The sequence below is a fragment of the Streptopelia decaocto genome, assembly GCF_964273445.1.
Source record: "Streptopelia decaocto genome assembly, chromosome: 9".
Taxonomy (NCBI): domain Eukaryota; kingdom Metazoa; phylum Chordata; class Aves; order Columbiformes; family Columbidae; genus Streptopelia; species Streptopelia decaocto.
The window spans coordinates 10,402,556-10,426,583 of NC_138664.1; the positions used below are offsets into that span (position 1 = coordinate 10,402,556).

The window sequence follows — 24,028 nt, forward strand, 5'->3', positions numbered from 1 at the left end:
GATCGTCCAGGCCCAGGGTGCCAAAGGCTTTACTACAGCATTGGCTAGTTTACTCTGATGACTAGTTATACTTGCTATTAAAAAAATGTGTTTTATCTCAAAGATGAGTCATTGACAGTGGAGCTCTCCAGGATTTCCCCTTTCCAGCTAAAGAGTTGGAAAATTTGCAAGCACAGAAGATACCCACCATGTTTGGAGAATGGAGATCCCTGTTTTGTTGTGCTATGCGAGTTCACATACTTCAGAAAGCCAGTGCTTAATTTATTCCAGGAAATTTAGTCACTCTGTTCTTCTAGTACTTTACCTCATGGCTAAGCAACTCGCAATATTCCTGTGACAACCGCCGACGTGATGTTACAAAACATGAACAATGTCATTCTCAGCAGCAATCCTGCTGTCTGAGGTCAATGTGAGGTGTGTTTTCCATCCCCTCCTGGGTACCAGAGACCCAGTCCCACCAGTTTCACTTCAGAGAGCAGCTGGAGGCTCAGCCCTCACATCTCCTGCTGGGCAGTTCAGAGGTTGTAAAACATAAAGTGCAAGGAAATGATGAAGAAATCCTACCTTAGTGCATTGTAGTTTTGGAGGAATTTTTATTTTTCCTTTTGGAGAAACCTACCTTGCACAGAAAGAAATGCTTCTTAAAGGAGAAATGCTAATCAGTTTTAGATGCAAGTTATCTAGCACGCCACTGCGCACTGGGATATTTATCACTGAAACTGATAAAACTCTAGAAGAACTCCAAGAGTCAGCTGCAAGCCAGCATGACTAACTGGGCGAGGATCCGTGCAGACAAAACTGCAAGTTCCTCTACTATTTCATTTGCAACAAGAAGTCAGTTTTGAAATATGAGCGAAATACTCTGGGTTTGTTTAGACCACATCACCATGACAGCAAAGCACTGCCCAGTTCTTTATGCATTGTATGTCTTTGCAAAAACAGTGGTGAAGGGGAAATGAAGCTCCAAGAAAAAAAACCATGATCAGATGTGATATGGGCAATGACAGGAGATATAAATTTGAACTTACAGTCTCCGGTGCCAGTCCCCAGCATGTGGACAACCTTCTCGTCCAAGCAACCCAGCCGCTGATCAGCTTTTCCTCCGGAGTAACACTGAATTTTCAACAGTATGGGTTGAATTTCCTGAAGGAGGCAAATAAATTCCTCTTGTTTTCGACTGCCAAGAACTAATGAACTTCTGAAAGGTCATCGGTTCAAACAACGGTTATGTATTGGAATGACAGGATTGCTCTCAGCTTAGCCACTCTTCTGCCTTTCTATCCAGGCGGGTTCTAAACCGCCCACCTCTAAGGGTGGAATCAGGGCCTCACGGGAATTGCTGGGGAGAAAATTTCTGGTAAAACATTTTTTAAGGGCAAAACAGCAACCCAAAGTTGTTAACAGGGAAGTACAGATTTGGAAGTGTCTTGTTTTAAAAAAATGTACAAAAATATTTGAAAATGTCACATTTCAAAAAGGGGACAGTTTTGCTCTGCAGCATGAAAACACGATTTCAACACTTTGGTTAATTTACAATTTTTTAGGTAATTTACCCAAAGAGATTTTTAAAGTATGAGATTACATATTTTGATGGAGCTCATGTGATTGCTTCCTGTCTGCTTACAGAAGTTTTCAATTTTTTTTCCTTGCTCTAGGTAGGGGAAGAGAATTCAAAGCCTTGAGAAGGCTGAGGAGATGGGAAAGCTCTTTCAGTTCGTTTCTGGATAGACAGAATAGGATTCCTGTGCATTTGAGTCCTCAGGACAGGGGCACAGGGATCCAGCCTGGCTCCTCGGTGACTGTTTCCTCCAAGAAGCATCATTTCATCCTCAGATGGTCCAGTCACACCACAGGCTGTGGTCTATTTGTTTTGGCTCAAGACAACAGCACCTCCACAGGTACAAGGTTTGGGGTTTGTTGGTTTTTTTTTTTTTTTTTAATTGCATCTGTTATTGCCCAGAGAAAAAAAATGCTATTTTCTCTGACAATCACAGCAAACTTACACATGTCAAAAGAAGCAGTCCCTACAAGTTCTTTAAGGATTCTGGTCTTGTTCCTGTGACAAGTTTGCATTTAAGAGTCTCATGCTCTTGTGGTCAGCAGCTCATTTGGAATCAAACTATTTTCAGCGTTCAACACAAGAGATGTAAATTGGGGGAGGTTTGCAGCCAAAGCCACCATTCCTGTGGAGCAGCAAGAGCTCAGGCTGTTCTCTACAGCTCCACATGCTCCTGTTCTCGTTGTGACAGAGATGTCCTGTCAGGCATCGCCTCCGTAGACTACAGGACCTGTCAGCAGAATAGAAGGAATTTTTCAGCCTCCAGATCAGGACCCTTGGAGGACCCTTCCCATTCACCCCAGTGAATAACAGCAAATTGAAATGCAGCCACTGCCTACCCCAGTTTCCTGGCACTAAGCAGACACTTGGGTCGGCTGATTATTGCCAGGCTTGTATTACCCAGAGCTCCTGCATCTTGCGATGGACTTTAGGGAACAACACAGTATCTGCACACAACCCCATTAATACCATGGCAATAGCATCTCAGTTTGAAGATGTAACGTGCACAGATCGGTTCTACACGACTGCACTAACGAAGGGAGCCAGCCCTTCAGGTTTTGAGCCAAATTTCTAGACACAGCCATCACCAGCAAGCAACAGAGCTTAATTTTTTTTTTGACCAGGTAGGTGCTCGATTGCATTTCTATGGCTGTAACTCAGCTGTTACCGGCCATCTCCAACAAGAAGGCACTGGAGCAGGAGGTAATTGAGGGTTGGCTCCCGGAGGAAATTTTCCCTTAAAAGGATAACGACATTGTCATGATAAAACCAGCTGCCAGAGCTGGGGGCAGTGGTGAGGATTAACAGCAAAGAGCTGGGAGCAGCAGGGCGGGTGGCTGCTCCTTAAATGCTACAGGAGCTCTATCCTCTGAGCTGTGCTCTCCTGAGAAGAACATCATGACATGCAGGCAGCCCTGGAATGTCACCTCAGTGCCATGTAACAAGAGGCCAACTCCCATCATCCGGTCAAGGTAAAAAGAAACCTCAGTGAGGGATTGCAACCAAAGAAACCAGCCTCACAAGAAGCAATTGCACTAAAAATCGGCAATGTTTTCAGCGAGGAGTGGGCAAGATGCCAGCTGAAAGCATACCAAGGCCACACAGGATTTTTTCCAATTAAATATTTTTCCACCTGAAAATAACTGAAACCCTCAGCTTTTCGTTTGAGAGTCCATGAAACAATTCTGATCAAAGCTCTTTAGATGGGATCAAGGAGAATGATGAGAGAGCAGAATCCTGGAGCAGCCTGTTGTCCAGCAGCAGACAGTGCTGAGAAGGGAGAACCAGGTTTGAGGCCAAGCCCCGCTTTGTAAGACTTAGACAGGTGACTCAAACCTCAGCTGCCCATCACCCAGAGGAAACTACCTTAACTCAAACACAGCCCCAGGCCCAAGATCCCTCCTTGTCCTCTGGACAGCCCACCCACCTGGAGCTTTGCACTGCAGTTTTTATGTGGAATGAGGCTGAAATGGGAAAAGCTGGGTTAGGCCCAGCTGTAGCAGTAGGCACCAGTTCCCACCTCCCAGCTAAAGCCTCCCTGTGCAGATCTTGGGTGAGGTTTTCAAATCTGACTCATGCTCACGCGGTCTCTAATGCAGAATCACCCACCCATTGCGCTGCAAGAGGAGGAACCAGGACCCAGCGTTTCCCTGCAAACTGATGATCGGAGAAAATATGTGCAAGCGAACAACAGCCAGGTCTCAAGTGAGCAGACTCCTGAGCTGGCAGTGCAAAAACTACTTGCACAAACATAAACCACCATCCCTTCCCCTGAGGACTAGCAGCCATCAGAACCCCAGGCAGCCGTCTACAGTCCTTGTACTACAGTGGGGACTCAAGGCATGGCACAGAAGCCCAGAGAGCTAGTGAGAGAGATTTCTGGTCACCGACAAACCATCATCGCAGGACCTGCTGGCACTGAGCACCTTTGGAAGGCAAGACCATTAGCAGCTCCCTCCAGACCACAGAGCTCAGCTCAGGAGCTGCTGTAACTCTTCAGCCATTCCCAGCTCTGCCTGGTGGTCGCTCCATCTGGTCCCAGCCCGTTGCTACCCCTGTGAAGTGTCTCCTTGAAATAGTCCCATTTTGCGAACTCCATAAGCAGCCATGGAGGTTCAGCACACTTCCTCTTAGCTTTAAGGATAGAAAACTTGACTTTCTAATCACTCTTTCTCTGTAGAATAGAAGTATGAAAAGCTTCAGCAGGATAAGCATGTTAGTGCCGATAAACAGAAACTCATCCAGAGATTAACAGCAGAAAGCTGCACAATTACAGGTGTCTACAGGCACGGACTAGTTGCCATCTGGCTTTCCCTTTCTATGAGTAACAGCATGAAAATGAGTCAGGCTTTATAGATGAGTCACAGTGAGTGTATAGAAACTTCTCCAGACCAGGAGAACCTGGGCAGGTGGAGGAAAAGCTCAGTATATTCTTCTGCCCCAGGTAAACGCAGCATGGTGCATCCAGAGAGCTGTGTGAGTCCTGCACCAGGCCTTGGGATATGCAAGCCTGTCCCAAAGGAAGACCCTGCGGTGGAAACATCTGATAAACATATGACAACATCTGCTTTCTGTTTCCTGTGCTCTGTACAGATTATCACCCTCCACAGATAACCCTGCCCCTCTCCAAGAGAAAGCTGGGGTTTGTGCTTTGTAAACATCTGCTGAGACCAGCTACAATTTGGATCAGCTCCTTCTATATCTGTTCTAGTGCATCACCACATCTCAGCATCATCCGCTAGACACTCAAGCAATGTGATCACACATCTGGGTTGGCTGTTCCCTCATTGCTCCTAAGAGCACAGGGAACTGAAGCCAGAAGCAGGACAGAAAAAGAGCTTTTTGCCTTCACTTACGCTCTCTCCACGAACAGAGCGGCACTGACGCCCAGCTGAGTTCCCCCACCTCCTCTCCACTGATGTCACTATTTTCCATGTTGCTTGTTGTGCCCAAAAGTGAGGAAGCCCCAGGAAGGCAGCGGTCCGTGTAGCAGCTGTTTCCGCACCGATCACCAGCAATGCTAGCAGCAGACTTTAAAGGGAAGCCTGGTGGGCTGCAATAAAATAAAAGTCATCAGGCTGTGATTTGACACCAACAGAGCTCCTTGTAAAGCATATGACTCCGGCTGCTGGCCCAGCCCCCTCCCCCTGCCACCCATTCCAAGACCATGAAATTACTCATTAGGCTTGGAACAAAACTCTTTTTTCGGTGCACTTGCATGTGGCTGGAGACAGAGACAGATGTTTCAGGCTCTGGAAGAAAATTGCTGAGAAATTAAAGGCTTCCAAAGCTGCACTGCTGCCTCCTGACCGTGTGTTTCCCTGCTCCTGCTGCACTCCATGGTTTTCTGTGGGCTCAGAGAACCCTTTGCTTCCACTTCGCTTTTATTAAATGCTCAAACACAAGATTTTTGTTGGTGTCCCTTCAAATTTTGCAGGACATAAGAGCAGCTCAGGGCTGTGCCTGTGGCAGTAGGTTTCAGCGCTTCAGGTTTATGGTTATAAAAATCCTACATTTCAGCTGCACTTTTGTCTGAAAAAGGCAGCGAAGCGATTGCCTTTAGGAGCCAGACAGTCCTCAGAGGCCCAGGATGCAGAGGATCCTCCCTCTTTTTACACATGCAAGAAAATGAGAATAAAAACATTGCCTGCAGGCATAGCAGCAAGGGGATTAGGATTCAGTGACCGATTATCACTTGGTTTATATAATACAGCCGTTCCCACCTCCCATAACTGAATGCTTGCTCAGCTAAACATTGCATTCAACCTCAGCTCTATGGCACCATTTCTCTTCTCAAATTCAGGAAAAAAAAAATATGTTTTCTGACCTTTAGATCCTTCCCTGCTACATTTGCTTTCCTTCACATAGTAGGTGTTTTAAGAGCGCATTATTCTTATATTCCTGGTTTGAAAGACCAGTCTCCACTCTTCCAGCAAAGCATACAGTTCCAAGTAAGGCCAAGATGACCACTGTGACCTTATCATCACTGCCAGACAGAGGTTGTCACACCAGAAATCTCCCCGTTACTGGTCAAACCCAGGATTCAAGCATTAAGAGAGTTTGAACACAATGGGCTCCTGCAGACCTCCTGCGCAGATAAAACAAATTTCCCCTCCATACAGTATTTTTCTAAGATGTCATTCAGGTACAAACAATACTCAGCAGGTATTTTTTTTGCTTCTCGTGTTCCTGCAGGACGGATGTCAGCCCAGTTCTCTGCAGCTGGGAGGAGAACAGACTGAGATGGAAGATGTGGTGAACCCGTGTCAGTGAGCTCTATGTGAAGGTCAGGGATCAGCAGCCATGACCTGATCCTCAGGAACACAGTGCTAATTGAGTGTAAGCTTCTCTTTCAAAGCCCCATTGAAGCTTAAGCCCATTTATCTTTCCAAGGGATTTAAAGGCCTATGGGCTTTGGGAAGTGAGAGCGATGGGAGAGGGAAGTTCAAAACCACCGGCTGAAACTTCCAGTTGCTGTTAAATTGGATTGAACCACCTGTGCCAACCCGACACAGCAGCATCTTGCTGGGCAAGACTCACTCACCCATTCTCTGACATTTTCTGGCTTCCTTGAGACTTTTCCTTAAAAACAAAGAAATAAACAAAACCTTCAGTGATTTCCACCCAATCCCATAATACTGGATTATTCCTAAGCCTTGACAGAGGACATAATTTTGTGTTACAGGCTGATTCCTGAGCTAGGAGCAGCAGCTCTGCTGAAATCCCTCCTTCTGCATGGTCTGAACACTACACAGGATGAGCAGAGCCTGAGAAGGCAGGAAAAACGGAATTATAGGCTTGTGAAACACACACTGGCAAAAACCTGAAGTGTCGAGCTCACTCATATGCTGTCTGTCTTTAATCCAGTCATCAGACAGTCTCTGTTTAACTAAATATTTAACTTCAGATTTAGGCCTGAATTATGACTGGCAAAGCTTCCAAGCTCCACGGGTCCCTCTAACAAGCTGTTCCTCTGTGGAAGCCTCGCAAGGAGATGAATACGGCCTTTGAGGAAAGTGCTGGATCCCTTCTCAGGCTTCTAGAGTGGGTCTGTGAGTCCCGTTAGATGTCCAGGGTTTCTGAAAGCTTCATATGTTGACTGTTAGAAGGTACAGGGCTGATGTTTGTGTGCGTTGCTGGGATGTTCCCCAGAGGAGTTTTGGCTCCAGCATGTCACAGCAACAGTTATCAAAAGAAAGCAGCAAAAATAACTGAGTCTACAGGACAACTAAACGCCTGGCTCAGACAAAAAACAAATAAGATGGAGCCACACATGAAGCCACATAGCCAGAGCTCTCCTGTGTCTTCCATTCTAATGGGACACCCATGGAAGCACAGTTTGCAAGCCAGGAGGACACAGAGCTGGTACAGTTTGTCCCTTGCATACCCACAGCAGGGGACATAAAGGAGCACAAATATACGATTCTTCACTGCATCAATGGCAGACACGTCCCACAGCTCCCAAGGGATCTGGTTTGGGTGCTGCCACATGAACCCATGGGTGCTACTTCAGCACGTTGCGCTGCTGACACCTGCCCATGTAAAACCTGTCCATCGGCACTGAAAGAGGAACATGCTCATCCTCTACCATCCAATATTCCATTTCTTGACTCTGGCAGCATATGCCAGAAAGACAATGCCAGAAAAGACAATTCTCCAGGACTGGAGGCTGTTCCCCAAGCCAGGCTCCCCCGCTGTGGGCAGATCCAGAGACACAGAGACTTGGCTTCCTGGAATACAGGCAGCTGCAGGCAGGAGGAGTCACCTTCCAGTTTTGTTTCCAAAGGAGGATTATAAATTAAAGTCCAATTTGTTAAACCTTTGGGTAAGCAACTGTTTCTGCATAAACACATACTGGTTTGTGGGCTGCATTACATGACTAGCTACAAATCTGACTGACTTTAAAATCACAGTGTATACAACTAAACCAGAGAGCAAACAGAGGCACATTTTAAAATGGCATGCATTTAAGCAGCCTGACTCATGATTTTTTTAAAGCTGGAGATTGAAAATAATGATTATTCTAAACTAACACATAAAAATTGTGCATACAAGGTAAGAGCACAAAATGCTACCCCAGTGATCTTGGCTTCTAAGTGAAAAAGAGCAAGTAGTTGGGTTAGCTAAAATTATTCTTCAAGTGAAATAAAGTCGAAGACTTTAACTCCTTTCTGGAGGTGAGGTCAATAGCACGAATATATTGCAAAAAGAGCTCAAATTATCACCCCTCCCAGTCATTCATTATGCTACAACATCAGTGGAAAAATCCAAAAGCTCTTTTAGGTCTGATAGCTAATAAATGGATTGCTAGGCAAGTGTTCAGCGTTGTTAATAAATCCTTGCTGCTTTCTGTACTTAGTATCAGCAGATTTGTCCCTTCCACCCCTGAACACATACCTATTTAGTAAGGACAGAAGGAACTGCCTACATTGCTCCTTTTTCTGCCCGCTGGAAACACCCAAGCCCACAAACAGATGCAAATTTTCAGTGCATCTGCATTACTTCTCTTCTGAGGTCAGCATTAAGCAGCAGATGAGCTGTAGGTGGTCAGTCCCGGCTGATTCAAGCTCTGCAAGAGGTGCAGACGATGACATTAGCAGTGGCAGCTTAAGTCCAGACAGCTTTCCACCCAAGCATCTCTTCCAGCATAACAAAAGACCAACAAGAGCCAGAGGTGCCACCCAAGGCCGGGATTCCCAGTATGTGCCTACAAACAGGGATTATTCTCTGCCCTATTCAGGGCTGTTTCCCCAGCCCACAACCCCCAGGGTACCCAATGGCCCTTCTCAGTCATTTCTGCTGGTGCCTTTCCAATTTGTCTAAAGACACTTAAATATTCATCGAGAGAGAGCAAGACTCCGTCTTGCCGGGTGCAAAGACTGCTCTCCAGGGAGACAGGACACCTGCCTTCTCCACTCGCCGCTCCATCAAATCATTAATTATTTAAAATAACAGGAAAGAGCAAGAAAAACTCTCTGCACCAGACATGCATGTGGCCTCCTGTTTGTGATCCTCTCTGGGGTCTTGTGCAGAGCAGGGTTTGCATCTCCCCTCCGGCAGTAGCAAGGATCAGACCTGGCTTTCCCCATTCCTCAGGGAGAACGTGCTACCCACTGAGCTATTGTACAGAAGAAGGGCTTTCCCTTTATCCAGACAGACCTTCTGTTTGCTTTTCCTACCGGAGAGGGTTTTCTCTAAAAAAAACAAACAAAAAAATTTGAATAAAAGGAAAACAAAACAGAAATCCAAAACTCTGAGACCGGCAGCTAGTCATAGACCCACACACAATCTGTGATAGCTCAGGAGTTTAGGGTCTGTCTCCCCATTCCACAGCTGGCTTAGAATCATAGAATCATTTTGGTTAGAAGAGACTCTCAAGATCAGAGTCCAACTGTTCCCCCAGCCCTGGCACCACCCCATGTCCCTGAGAACCTCATCTCTGCATCTGTTCAACCCCTCCAGGGATGGTGACTCCACCACTGCCCTGGGCAGCCTGTTCCAATGCCCGACAGCCCTTTGGGGAAGAAATTGTTCCCCAGATCCAACCTCAGCCTCCCCTGGTGCAACTTGAGGTCGTTTCGTCTGGTCCTGGCGCTTGTTCCTGGGGAGCAGAGCCTGACCCACCCTGGCTCCAACCTCCTTTCAGGCAGTTTAGAGATCAGAAGGTCTCCCCTCAGCTCCTGCTCTCCAGGCTGAACCCCGAGGTCCCTCAGCCGCTCCTCAGGTTGGTCCCTGCTCACGGTCCCACAGCCGGACACCCACCCCAGCACAGGGTTTGGCCACCGAGACCCTTGGCGGTGGCTTCCAAGAGATGGAAACTGCCAGCTCAGCCCCGCTGCTCCCTGACCTGGGGACAGCTCTGGTGCAGCTGTGCCCACCAAGGGACGTTGCTAAAGTAGCAGAGGTGACATCTCTGTTAAGTCTAATGGAGTTTTACAGAAGGTCAAACCAGAAGATAAAAAAAAGAATATGTTTCAAACGGAACAGGAATCAGTTACTTACGAGAGGAACTTGAAGGACGAACCCAAAGATAAAGCTTGAAGAATATGCACATAGTAACAAAGCAAGGAATGTGGCAAGGACTAGTGATATATTGTGAACTTTGGTGAAAAATGTTCATTATATGCTAATTTCAATACAAAACCACTCCTCCTCGTCAAAGGCTACCCGCCTCCAGAGAAAACCCCTACTCACTGAGCACCTGTAGAAGATTTTATGTTTACTGTACCTCTTAAACCAAGATGAGAAAAGTTTAGACCAATGAACTTTGAGGAGGCACAAATATGTGTAAGATGTTAGGAGGGGCTAAGAGTTAAAATGTGTGAATATATAACTCAGCTTGCTTCTGGTGTGTGAATTGGTGTCTGCAGGGTGTGTAATGATCCCACATTTTGGGACAACAGAGGGTCTCCACACCCCTGCACCTCTGCCTGCCTCCCCCATCTCCCACCACACATGTGCACCCCGTAATCTCTCACAGGAGCGGCACAGACCCACACAAGGGTCCCCGGGACAGGGCTGTCCCCCAAAAGTGGCCTGAGCCCCTGGAACAGCCGCAGCTGCACCCTGTTTCCCGCCGGCTGCAGCAAATGGCGGCAGGTGAACAGCACGGGCACCCTCGTGTGGTCACCGGCACCAGCGTGTGCTCGCAGCCAGGGTGCTGCTGAGGGGAGGGGGCCACAGAATCATGGAATTATTTTGGCTGGAAGAGGAGACACTCGAGATCATGGAGCCTTGGCTGCGCCTCGCCCCCTGGAAACACCAAACCCTGAACCCTGCTTTCAGGGGAAAAACAAACAAAAGCAAAACAACAACCCACCTCGTGTTGCCCACAGAATAGAAATCCCTCTCCTCCCAAATCGGGTTGGAAACAGAATTAAACCACCCACAGCCTCTCAGTAGCAGCACCCAGCAGAGTCGCGCTGAGGTCACCGGCAGCACCTGCTGAGTAACAGCTGTGCGGCCCCCACTGAAATGGCGGTAGTTGGACTTCCCCCCTTAATTCATCCCGAAAACACCATGTTTGTTGGAAACCGGATTTATTTTATATTGAGGAAGAGTGAAAAGAGGCGTTCTGCGGCGGCGCGGCGGCAGCAGCCCGCCCGTGAGGCGGCGGGGCCGCCCCTGTCAGCCCGCCCTCGGGCGGCTTCGCGGCCGCGACATGGGGGACGACCTCACGCCGGACGGCGACAGCCGTGAGTGGGGACGAAGCGGGGCTGACCCAGCGGGGTTTGTGTGGCGGGAGAGGGCGGGCGCGGCCCCCCCGGGAAGCGGGGTGGGGGGACTCCGGGGCAGGGCTGAGATGCTTTAACGAGTAGCGAGACGTATAAAAATCTGTTCGGATCGATTCAGGAATCGAGACTGCTTTAGCCCCAAGGCATCCTGTATCCCTGAGGTGCTGCAATAACGACAGTACCCCCCCAACTTGAGGGTTTTGCCCCCTTTATTGACCGGTCACCCGCCATCCTGGGCTGTCTTCGTGTCCTGCAGCCTCAAGTAGAGTCCAGCAGACAGTTTTAATGTGTGTCTGTGCATGCTTTTAATCTCCTTTGCTGCTTTTTAAAATCTATTGCATAATAAGCTGCCTTCAAGATTGTGCATTGCACTGAGGGTAAACCACTTAAATTGTTTTCCTCACTGTTTGGGATAACTGAATTAATATTCAATACCATAAGATACGAAATACTCCAGAACCTGAGCTAGAAAGAGGAGAAAAAACTGCTAAATGTTCACGGAAATGCTGCTGTTGGATGGGTACATGCCGCAATGAGCATGCCTTTACATTTACCAGGCTGGCTTTGCCCGGTAAATTATTTCCTTTGCCTTGCTGAAATTAAATAAATTGAGGCTTCTACAGCTGTTGCAATACCAGGTTTGTTATCGCACCTTCACAGGTAGAGGAAGGAGTAAACAAGTCAAGGGGTGGTTTGGGATCTCTGGACAATGATGATTTGTGCAATCATAAAATGTAAGAACATGTTTCTGTCACCTGGAGAGCAGGGGCAGCAACATTTGCTGAACTGAAAACAAAGGGTTTACTCCACTGAACGGAGATAAGCGTTTGCGAGGAGGTGGGATGTGTGTAGCTATTGGGGTTAATAGTTAACATCAACTCCACAGGTTTTTCCCAAGTTCTGCTGATGTTTCCTCTCAAACGAAGGGTCCATGTGGTGTGGAAATGCAATCGCACTAAAACACCTCACCGGGGTCTCAATATACAGGACAGAAAATCCTGTTCCTGTAGAAATCAGTGTGCAAATCCTGCTGCCTTCATTGGAGCAGCAGGTCCAACACACTTGAATGATCCTGTTTGGTATTAAGACTTGTGTTGTGTTTTTCTTGGGCTAAAGGCTTTTGTTTGAAGATAGGAGGAGCTGCTATCTCTGTTGCCCTAAGAGCCCATAGTCAGGGTACATTTCTTCTGTGTCCTCCAGAGAGAAATGTTATTTGGACAGCAAATGTCATGTTTATCTCCTCAGCGTGGTGGAAGTTGCATGGAGCCTGTGCTACTCTTGGACTCGATCAAGGAGAAAATTGGTGGGGCAAGGCCCAGCATGGAGACTAAACGCCCTTAAATTGTGCTTAAGTGTGCAGGACAAATACTGCCGGTTGTGGTAAATTAGTTGCAGAATGCCACAGCCTGTTAAGAGCGGCAACACTAATGCCAGGCCAGGCCCGCAGTTTCGTGCTGCTTGGCTGGTTTGGGTTGCCTGGAGGGGGGAGCAGGACCGTGGGTAAAGGCCCCTTGCAGAGCAGCGGGATCTAAGTGGAGTGGTGGGGAAAGGGTCTGGGTCATCTGCCCCCATGTTCACACCGGCTCTGGGTCTTGGAGGATGGCACTTTTAATGGATCAAAAGGTTTTGGGGCAGGAATGAGTCCATGCGAACAGAGAAAGATGCTGAATTAAAAGAGAAGCTGGTAGGACTGGAAGAGCCCTGATGTGGCACAGGGGTACTCAGGGAAGGGAAGATGGGAGAGGATGAATCCAACAAACATGCTAACATCTGCAGGACTGGGGTTCTTGCTGGAAGAATCTTTCTGCAGTCATCCTTCCTTGAAGCCACAGTGGCTGGTGAGGTGAAGGGGAGGTTTGTTGGGGCTGGGGGTCTGAGCAACCTGAGCTGGGTGAAGATGTCCCTGCTCGTGTCAGGGATTGGACTGGATGATCTTTGAAGGTCCCTTCCAACCCAAACTGTTCTGTGATTCTATTTTGCTCCTTGCTGGTGCTGTTTTAATGCCTGTTCTTCTGTCTCTGCTGCAGTGCTCCATTCAGAGAAAGAGTTTCACAATGCGGCAAAACGTAATGACACAGCTAGGATGGAGGAGCTCATCAGGAGAGGGGTCGACATAAAAGCCAAAACCAGTGTAAGTCCTGGGTTTTTCCACCTCTAAGCTGCAGGAAGAGCTGAGGGTGTGTTTCAGAACTGCAGGTCCTTAACGCTACTCTCTTCATTAGCTGCTCAATTGGTCAAAGCTTTAAAATACACCGCCCAGTGCTAAACAGGGCCTGTAGCAACTGAGCAGTTTCATAACACACTGGAACCCACAGCAGTGTCATCCTGGCCAGACTGAGAAGTAATAAGGGCTGAGGAATGGTGCTAAGTTATGGTTCCCCCTGGAACCCATGTGCCAGGTGCATGTGGTTGCAATAAAAGGCTTTGATTTTGCTATCTCTGTACACCAAGGCTGTGGGACTAACTTGGTTCCTGGTGCAGATCTCCCCTTGTTGACCAGTACATTCCTGGAAATAAGTGCTTGTGTCCATCCCTACTGTTTCAATCTGTCTGTCCACGGTCAGCAATATTGCTCATTCCTGTGCTGTCATTGCAGTCCATACCTGCAGTTTCTGAGTAGAAGGTGACTAGAAGAGGTCACTTTCTGCCTGACAAGAGAGCAAAGAGACAGAGGACTCTGTCCAAAGAAATTTCCCCCGCACAGTGTGGGAAATTCTGACTCTGCATACATCAGCCTTCCCTCTGTCCGTCCTTCCCTTCCAGACAGACCGGACTGCCCTGCACTGGGCCGCAGGAGCGGGGAACGTGGATGCTGTGCGACTGCTGCTGGACCACGACATCCCACTGGATGATGAAGACAGTGTACGGAGGCGAATCTCACTCACATGTCCTGCAAACATGTTCTCTGTTGGGGGAACGCCGGGGATGGGGTGCAGGGCTGGCAGTTACAGACTTTGCCATAACCCTGGGTGGGTGACGGGAGGCATCGCAGTGCGAGGCTTGTTTTCAGATATGTCTGTACTCTGTCTTTTGGCCTTTTCCTTGCATGCAGTGACTGGGAAGTCGGCTGGTAGAATCTGTGAGGTTTTCTTTGTAGTGTGGGGATGCCTGGCTGCCTCTGGTCATGGTGTTGGGGCTTACGGGAAAGAGGACAGCCAGCAAGTTCTCTCTTCCCCCATAACAAGCAGGGTAATAGGCACCACTGACTAGGAAATGGCAGCCAAGAGGCAGGTCTCTGCTCAGCCGCTGAGACCATCTGTGGCAGGAATAACAGTAATTGGACAAAGTGGGGTTAAAAAAAAGCAAAAATAAGAGAAAAAAAAAAAAACCACCAAAAATAGCAACAACAAACCCTCCCCTCCAAAAACAAACAAACAAACAAAACAAAACAAAAAACCCAAACAAACAAACAACAACAAAAACCACAACAACAGCAAGGAAAGAAACAAAAATATTTGGGAAACTTATTGAAGATAGAGGGACAGCTTCCCTCCAGAGTGCAGGTGGTGGCTGCAGTTTAGCTCTAAGTATCTCTCTTTTCTCCTGCCCAGTTTGGAATGAACGCACTTCTCCTGTCTGCCTGGTTTGGCCACCTCCGCGTCCTGCAGATCCTTGTCAATGCCGGAGCCAAGATTAACTGTGTCAACAGGGTGAGAGACTCTGCCTACATGGGTCCATCGTGCAGCTCCAGACAGTGACAGGGGAGGGAGAGGCTTAGCTGTGAGCTAAGGTAACTCTGCATGACAGCATCTGTTATCTGCACTTCTGCCTGATGCTGTGACCTCAGGCGAAGTCATCTTAGGCTTATTCCTAAAAGAGGTTTAAAAATGGTAGCTATAGAGGTGTACAAGGATTTCTCAACTCACATTTGTACAGTGCTGAGGTGGAAAGTGTTATAGAAATGGGAAATGGGTTTAATGGATCAGCAGGCCACGTATTTTAAAATAGACCTTGGCTGGGAAAAGGAACACTAATATTTCAGAGTCATAACTTGCTGTCTGCAGCATAAGCTAGTTTAGCTCTAGAGGTGGAGGGAGACATCAAATGGGTCTTTGCTAACAGGAACAGGTTGTCAAAAGAGGCTGGCCCACAATCTTGGACTCGTTAAATGAATGGTCCTTTATCTCTTCTCCAGAGTGGCGGGAACCTGCTCCACTGTGCAGCTCAGAGGGGACACGTCCAGGTGATGGAGTTTGTTATGGAGGACCTGGAGGACATGTGTGTGGATAAGACTGACAATGTAGGAAGGCTCTTCACTGCCTTGCTTCACAAAGTCTGATCTTGCTCTGCTGAGCTTAGCAGGAATGTTACCTTGGTCTTGGGAAGAGGCCTAGAGTCAGATGTGATTCCTGGAGTATCAAGGGAGTCCCACACAGGTCTGGCCCTCCTGTGCAGGGGGCTTAGGGGATGATGGAGATTCTGGCACTGATCAAGTTTTGGCAGCCAGGGCTTCCCAGTGTAACCTATTGCGGAATAAATTCGGGAATTTCAGTGTCCTTCTCTTGTGCAGGTGATGCACCAGGGTGTGTTGTAGGTAGGCAATAACCAAGGGTAACTCTCTCCCAGCGTGTTTCAGCATTAGCTGATCTGTTCCTGGAGGCAGCGTAGGAGCACAGAGGAGCTGGCGCACACTTTTTTTCCACTCCCCAGCTGGCACGGTTCTTAGAGTCATCCTCACTGATGCTTGGGAGTTAAATGAGGCAACAAGACATCTATCTTTTCCCCAAAAGGGTTTCTGACTCACTTGATAACTGGGGTCTCAGGTATTAATTCCTTTTTTTTTTTTTTTTTAATCCTTAGTTGCTTTTAGGAAACTATTTATTAGCCTCCATTTATATGAAATAAACACTGAAATGATCTCTTTTACAGTGTTTGGTGAGACCAAAGTGCTTGGAGTTGTTGGTCCCAGTGTGTAGTTCTGCTCACCTTCTTCTGTTAGAATCATCCCAAATGTAAAGCAGAATAAAAGTTAGCAACAGAATGAGAGAGAAGTATTTTTGAAGTGCAGCACTTTTCACCCCTGTGGACACTAAGCTTGCTGTGCAACTGGGTTATCACATAAAGCATTATTAGATTGCTTGCAGCAGATGATGTAACTTTGTGCTTTCTGAACCTTTCTTGTACTGTATTTCTTTCCGTTTCCTTTCAAAGATGGACAGGACAGCATTTCATCTGGCTGCAGAGCATGGGCGGCTGGAGGTGGTGGAGTTTCTGATTCGCCTGGGTTGTTCTCACAGTGCCAAAGACAAGGTACCATCATAAAACCACATTCGAGAGTTTAAGTCCAAGTATTAGAGGATGTGAAAGTCAAGGAACAGGCTTGTGTGGGCAAGTCCATGTTGGATTTTTCTCCAGGACTTTTCAGACAGGGTACGCAGCGAGCCTGGTGGCCTGTGCTCTAGTTTAAATTTGCCGGGTTTCTTCTCTCCCTGCTGTACCTGTTAGAAGTCTGTTTCAGACTTGTGCTACCGATTATACCCTCTTTTTCAATCACTCTGGATATACTCTGTGCAAGGTTGTAGTGTATGAACACTCAGTCCTGTGACACATCTATGTATGATGTTTTCTTTCAGGAAGAAAATACAGCCTTGCATTTAGCTGCTAAAAACGGACACTGCTCTGTGCTGCAGAAGATTATAGATGTTGGAGTGGACCTTGATGAAAAGAACTTTGTAAGTATGTTTAAATGAAATAAAAAACACATCAGCTTTGCCTTTTCCCTCCCTAGAAATACTCTCCTGCCACAGTCTTCAGGCTGAATAGTTGGTATTGACTGGAAAGGTCTAGCAGATAGCTGATTTTATCTAAAGCATACATGTGTGAAGGGAGGTCACGCTTGCAGAATATCAATGAAAGGCAACATCTTTCTTGGACCAATATCCAATTCTAAAGCGTTGCCTTTTCCTGCTGTATCTACCGACCTACCTTATCACTCCATTTTATCTCCCTTTTTCTCCCTGACCCTTGCACATTCCAGCACCTTAAATGGATATTGAGTGTGTTTTAAACTAAACTTCACTATGCTTTATAGTATTGACTTAGTCACTGAACATATGGGCCTTCTGTTTGAGATCTCTCTTTGACAGACCTACTTTGGAAAATGATGTGGCTGGAACACAGTTAATGATTTAGATAGCAAATATTGGCTTAGTAGTGCTGTTATTTATGTCAGGGCACACTCCCAATTAAGTTTATCAGCAGTTTTTCTTTTTTTTTAGTCTTATTCGGTTGATGCCTTTGAAAAGTGTATTTGATCATGATTAAGATCTGAAAGAAAGAGGGAACCACCCTCTGTGGTAACTCTGGTAGCATTTGTCTTCCCCAGATGAGCTGCCCTTCGTGCAAAGAGCAGTAATAAAACCAGATTAAATCACTGAGGAATTCTGCGTGTCTCTGGTTTCTTGTAAAGAAACGAGTTGCAGCCCTTGGAAGGGACAAACTGGTTGAGTGCTGCAGGTTTCCAGTTCTGCCTATGACTGTTTCTGGGCTACTCCAGGAAAATGGTTTGGTTTTGTTGTCCATGTGAAATCCTTTTTTGTTTGCTAATGGGCTGAAGGGGAGAAAAGACAATGTGGCCCAGCTCTTTGCAGTGGCATAAGGACAGAGCGGTGCTCTGGTATGTTGGTGGCACGTAATTGTGCCCTTTATTTTCCTAACAATTGACTGGAGATCTCTGGCCCTCAGAATTGCTGTTTTAACATGTTTTGATTCAAAAGGTGAGGTAGAGGCTTGGTCATTCCTTGCCGCCTGTTTTTGCCTTGTCCAGGAAGGACTTACATCTCTGCACCTGGCTGCTGAGGGGGGTCACAGCGACTGTGTGAAGTTGCTCTTGGAAGCAGGTGCTGATGTCAATGCCCAAACCCAGGTGAGCTCTGTGGAGGTGATTCCATTTCCAAACACAACTTTGTGGATTTTTTGCCCACACCTCTGGCCTCACAGAGAGGGCACCTGTTATCAGGCGAGCCCGTGTGGAGTCCAGCGCTCCAGAAATGGTGCAGGGAGGGCAGAGGAAAGTACATGTGGCTTTGTACAAAGAGGTGGGAGAAGCTGCCCTGGGACTGGTTTGGCTGTGGAGACAAATCCCTGTAAATTTGTCCACGCAGGGGCATGGGGCTCTTGCAGGGGGGAAGCAGAGAGATCTCTGGATAGTCTGTAACAACCACGGCCTCTGAGCAGCAGCCCTGACTAACACGCGTCTCTTCTGACGTGCCTGGCAGAAGAAGATGAACTGCCTTCATTACACAGCTCTGTGCGGCCACAAGGAGATCGCCAGGATCCTCCTGGACGCTGGAATCCACACAAATGCTGTTAATCATGTAAGTCCCACTCAATCCTCTCATCACGTACAAAAAGGCAAAGCCAGTTTGTGGAGACGTTCAAGAGCACAAAGCAACTCTGCAAGGACCAGTGCCGCTGCAGCGTATCGCCACTATCCCCGGTCTACCCCCAGTCCAGACTTGCAGCTAGTCTTATTCTAAGACAAGCTGGGCATAACGTAGTCCTTTTAGTGCCATGAGCTAAGCTCACCCTAAGGTCTGGATCTTCTTTCCACAGCAAAACGCATCGGCGACACACATTGCGGTACTGCAGAACTTCCCAGCCATGGTGAAGCTCTTCATCGACGCAGAGTGTGACCTTGACATTCCCGACAATGTAAGACTGTGGCTCCTGTTCTTTGTCTTTGAAATGTGAACCCATTTCAGGTGGGATTTGATCACCCTGGGGACAGGATTAAAGAGGAGTGTTTAAAATCAGGAAAACCTGGAAGCCCAACTTAAGACACATGAAACCTGCAAAATGATTCTGAGTGTTGCAGTGAGGTAGTTGCTGGATGACATTCAACACATGGGCTGTGCCATGTCCCTGGGACCTGTGAATAGTCAGACTCTCTCCTCCCTGCTGGAAGCAGGTGGGAGAAATTTCAGATGGGAAGATATTCTGCAAAATATTTGGGGAGCTGAGAATGTGAGACAAGCCTGGAGGTAGCTGATTGTCTCACCAAATTGAAATTTTGTGAATGAAGGGCTTTGCTAACAAATGTGTAACTTCTTTGTAATGTTTCGGTTAGTGTTCATTCTTGTAGTGATGTTCTCTCCTGATGACACCATAAAATTGACATGTTTTGTGTTTAATTTTAGTTGTTGCCATGAGACTGTCCCAAGGTGCACACAGTTTACAGTCCATGTGCATTAACCCATCCCTGTGTCCCAGGAACAAAGAGCTGGCCCAGGTTCTTTCCTCCCTTGGCCAAACTGCCTACAGAAATTGTTTAAATAACAGGAAACAATATAGTCCTATAAGTGACCCTAGGGAGCCTTATGGAACTGAAGAGGTTCCTTCTTTAGACTGAAATGTTACCAGGGAGGTTTCCTAGTGTTGAGGCAAACACAGACCAGTTCTGCTCAGCCTGAGGAACCCAACTCCAGTTTGAGGTAGGAGGGGGTTTGGTTCTGAGTTTAAAAAGGGGCAGAGGGGAGAGGAGGGAGGAACTGACAACGTTCTTACAGCGCTTCCTCCTGGGGTGGTTCTGTCCTGTCCTTCCAGCCTCACACTTGTCCCTCTCTGAACTTCAGTGCTCTCCCCCTCCTGCAGAGGCTGCAGACCGCACTGCACATCGCTGCGGAGCACGGCAGGCAGGACATCGCCGAGATGATTCTCATTGCGGGAGTTAATCTGAAGCAGACAGACAAGGTAAATGTCTCCGTGGGTTAAGCAGGTGCTGGGGGGGTATGGAGTGAAAATATGGATGGTCTTTGCCGTTGTTTTTCATAGTTTTCAAGGAAGGCTAATAAGAATATTAAAATCTGGATATTTCCAGGGATAAGGCCTTGAAACACTGCTGAGTAGGTTATTTTGATGTGTTTTTCAGGAAAGAAGTGACTGGTTCTTAGGAAGATAGAAAGCAGTTTACACAATGAGCAAAGTTTTCTTCTCAAAGTTGTTCTGGTTCCTTCTACTTGTGCTATCATGCACATTAATATCAAAGATCTTCTGGAATCATGATAAATAATATACCTCAAGAATTACAGCACACATGTTTTAATAGGTTAAAAGTATCTGGTTGATACAGATCTGACACAGGTGTGCAAGGCTTCTGCCCTCTAATTAAGTAACAGAAGGAATTCTAAAGGAATCAGGCAAGTTGTGTGCAGCCTGAAAGTGTGGTGTATGCCCAGAAAATGTTGAAGGGGTCTTGGGCAGAAATTAAAAACAGTGTCTGCCATTCGCAGGGGGTTAAAGGAGAAAGTGGCTGAAACAGCCTTCAGCTGCGGGGAGTGTTTGCCACCTGCCAGCAGCCTGTGGAACCGCAGCGAGACCCAGCGCAGGGGACACGTTCACGCTGTTCTGTGTGAAGCTGGGTTTCTGCTCACACCTGAGCTGGAACAGTTCTCACTGGTGTGCCTCATGGCTGGGCTGGCTCGCTTTCCTTCATGCACTTTGCAAATCTTGTTCCTTTCTGCTCTACGCTTTGAGATATAAACACAAATTCCCCCCTGGCCCAGTCCAAAATCATGTTTGCATAAGGAGCGTACTCACGTTTTTATAGTCCCATCAGCCTATGCTTCTTCTAGGAGGCCATTTCTAATCATGTGTATGCCAAGCGTATCAAATTAAAGGGCACAGGGGTCCTTCAGCCCGGCTGGGTGTGTTGCTCAATGGGCTGTGCTGCTGCTGCTACGGACTGCGGGGTGGGTGTGGAGGTTGTACCTCCTAAGCATGCAAGGTCTTCTCCAGCTCATTTTTCCCCTTCTGATTTCAGCAAGGAAAAACATCTCTGGATGTCGCTGCCCGAGGCAATCACATCAACGTGGCAGACATGATTATCAAAGCCGATCGGTTTTACAAATGGGAGAAGGTGAGGAGCTTACAGCACCATCCTCTGCACTTTCCAGGGCAGATGTAGCTTTATGCTCTCCATGGAGACTCCACATCACCAGCTGTCAAAAGGGAAAGAAATACAGGACATCCTGTGACAGCCCTACCTTACTTAAGAAAAACAAAAGTCCTCACTGTGCCAACAACCTCTTCTTAAGACTTTCCTTATTTTAAAAAGTCTTTGTTGTTAAAACCCCAGGCTGTGCTGAAGGGAACAGGGGTTTGCAAAGATTCTTTGGCAGCTGTTCCCAAAGCCCCGGAGAAGGGAATGGGAGAGGGTTAGTTCCTTTTCCCAGAAGGAGAAACTGAAGCCCTGAGCAGGAAAATGCTTGGCCCAAGGTCACCAAATGGGATGTGGGGAGTTTTTCAATAGTGGGAGATGCCTCTCGCGAGCAGTTCTTGTTGGAGTCACACAACCTGCTCCCCTCTCAAACTTTCCCGCAGCTGGGGCTGTTCCTCCCGTGTTTCCCAGTATCACCCAGTCCCCCAGGGAAACTCTGCCTACCCCAAACCAAGCTGAGCCGGGGGCGTGCTGGAAGGACAGCCAGACACCACATACCTCGTGTCTTTGTGAGACTTTGGGCATCCTCCCGTACCAGGAAAGACAGCGGGAAAAGAAAGAAAAGGAGAGCATTCACCTGTGGCTCAGGCACAGCTTTGGGATTAACGCTGTGTGTATCAGGCCCTTGTGTGGGCTTCCCGTGCAGCCCTGGGGCCATGTAGCCTGCTTGCAGTTTGGTGTGTAAAGGAGGCGATGTGCCTACGTTAAAGTGGAGCAAGGATTCTGCATCCAAGCCCCAGATGAAAGGCACTGCAAAAATGCAAATTGCGATCCACACGGGCTTCCGCAGCAAAGCTGCTATTAACAGTGTTCGTTAATGTGTGATTAGAGCAGAGTGAAACAAGAGAATAAAAAAAACATTTTTAAAAAGTGCTTTGTCAGGATAAACGCACAGGAACCTGCAGAGCTGAGAACGAGTAACAGGTCCCAACTGGAACCCCTGTTCTGGCTTTGCAGGACAACCTGAACAGCGACTCTGACTCCTGGGTGGCGAAGCGCTTGACCTTTAAGCAAGATCACAGGCTGGAGACGCAGCACATTCGCTCGGTGATGTGGAGATTGGCTACTAAATACCTCAAACCCGGTGAATGGAAGAAGCTGGCACACTACTGGAAATTCACTGATGCCCACGTCAGGGCCATCGAGCAACAGTGGACAGGTATAAACCACTGCCCGGGCATTTACCTTCCTTTACTCAGGCTGCTTTTGTAGGAGATAAGTCTGCAGCAATAGCAAAGCATGAAGAGAACCAGATGGCTTATTTGAAACAAAATTAGGTTAAAAGTCCTGTTTCTAATGAGTGTGGAGTTACCTACACACTGGAATTTGTCCAGGAGTAAAGCACACAAACCTGGGGGTTAGTGGGTCATTACTCACTCCTGCTGAGGCACTTGCCAGACCTCAAATTCTTGTTACAGTTCTTATTGTATGGGACAGAAGAAACTTGCTGGTTTTATTTTCTTCTTTTGAGAGCTGAATTTCAGTTGTGGTTTGATCTTGCCAGGCACTAAGAGCTACCGGGAGCACGGCCACAGGATGTTGCTTATCTGGCTCCACGGCGTGATCACGGCAGGAGAAAATCCGATCAAGGGATTGTACGAAGGCCTCGTGGGGATTGGAAGAAGAGATTTAGCAGGTAATACTTGTCTTCTTTTAAATAATGCACAGCGAGCACAGCCTGAATTCTCTGGTTATGCAGGAAAAGCTGAAAGCTACCCTGCCCCCTTGCCACCATCACAAGTTATTTTTTTCTCTTTTATTTTGATAAATTAACATATCATGTCACAGCTTTATACTTTCCATGCAGCAGAACATTCTCTCTTTTACAGAAAGCATTAGGAAAAAAGCAAATGCAGACTCTGCCTCTCCAAGGAAGTGCACAGCGATGTAAGGCCAGGAGGAGCAGCACTCGCTCTGCTACTCATCAGAAGGCAGCTGCAACCTAAGGGCTTCTTGTCACAAAAAGCATAATATGTGAAACAAGGGAATCAGTGAATGCTTATTGTCCAAAATGTCTCTTCACACAAAGGGAGTTTTCTAGAGATTTTTATCAGCTCTTGTGTATGGTCTGGGTGCTGTAATGAGTTCAGTGAGTGAGCATCACTTATCAGACTACTGTAACTTGTTTACATCACAGGTTTGTATATAAATTCTTAATTGTCAGGGTTTTTTAAGTTATTGGGGGGAAGCCTTTGTTTTCAGGAGTGTTCTTACTTTTTTTTTTTTTGGGGGGTGTCTATCACTTGTGTCTTAGATGTGTTTGTAATTTCCCTCTAAGGGTGAGAATTTCAGAAAAAAGTCAAGGTCACTACTTGGTCCTTTTGGAACCTTAAGAGTTGGGATCTTTACTGTTTTGACTTTTCACAAAATGTTTCAGAGAAGATCATTACCATATACTGCTTATAAATGTACATTAATGTACATGTACCGTTTATAAATCAAATAGGCAACTTCTTTACTCCCTGAGTTACAGCTTGAAAGTGTAAATCATTGGTTATCTACACCACCTCTGACAAGGACATAGGGTTTTCTTAGGTACCAATTTGTCATGTGATACTTCATATTTATTTTTACAGTGTTTGTTTCAATGAGAAAACAATGTCTCCATTTCAATAAATCCTGATTTTACCATTAAACTTGCAAGTTAATGTGTCAGTCATTCTTTATTAAAAAAATACTACATAATTCTTACCTAAAGCTAAACCAGTGCAACCTTTTAATCAAAGCTTGAGGTGAATTCAAGCAGAAAGTGCTGGTTTTCTTAATTTCTATAGATGTCTGTAGAAGTAACTTTCTTGT

At 46.9% G+C, this 24,028-nt stretch overlaps 1 protein-coding gene and 1 long non-coding RNA gene across 2 annotated transcripts; both read left to right on the forward strand.

Annotated features, from left to right (window-relative positions):
* The first annotated feature begins 840 nt into the window (after positions 1 to 840).
* LOC309443593 lies at positions 841 to 6,611 on the forward strand. The gene is made up of 3 exons (XR_014184827.1): positions 841 to 1,205; positions 1,656 to 1,898; positions 6,254 to 6,611. It is a non-coding gene; the product is annotated as an uncharacterized lncRNA (long non-coding RNA).
* A 4,598-nt stretch (positions 6,612 to 11,209) lies between these two features.
* ANKDD1A (ankyrin repeat and death domain containing 1A) lies at positions 11,210 to 23,966 on the forward strand. The gene is made up of 15 exons (XM_082060748.1): positions 11,210 to 11,253; positions 13,320 to 13,423; positions 14,056 to 14,154; positions 14,844 to 14,942; positions 15,428 to 15,532; positions 16,444 to 16,542; positions 16,866 to 16,964; positions 18,059 to 18,157; positions 18,510 to 18,608; positions 18,847 to 18,945; positions 19,885 to 19,983; positions 21,053 to 21,148; positions 22,187 to 22,388; positions 22,734 to 22,865; positions 23,059 to 23,966. Exons 1-15 carry the CDS (start codon positions 11,220 to 11,222, stop codon positions 23,118 to 23,120), a joined length of 1,527 nt encoding a protein of 508 aa, XP_081916874.1. The 5' UTR covers positions 11,210 to 11,219; the 3' UTR covers positions 23,121 to 23,966.
* The last annotated feature ends 62 nt before the right edge of the window (positions 23,967 to 24,028 follow it).

What these genes read in the sequence shown, in the direction of transcription:
- ANKDD1A (XM_082060748.1), top strand. Translation starts at nt 11,220, where the DNA reads ATGGGGGACGACCTCACGCCGGACGGCGACAGCC. An exon ending in ACCTTGATGAAAAGAACTTT is followed by an intron (nt 16,965 to 18,058) that starts GTAAGTATGTTT and finishes TGCCTTGTCCAG; the next exon opens with GAAGGACTTACATCTCTGCA. An exon ending in ACACAAATGCTGTTAATCAT is followed by an intron (nt 18,609 to 18,846) that starts GTAAGTCCCACT and finishes TTCTTTCCACAG; the next exon opens with CAAAACGCATCGGCGACACA.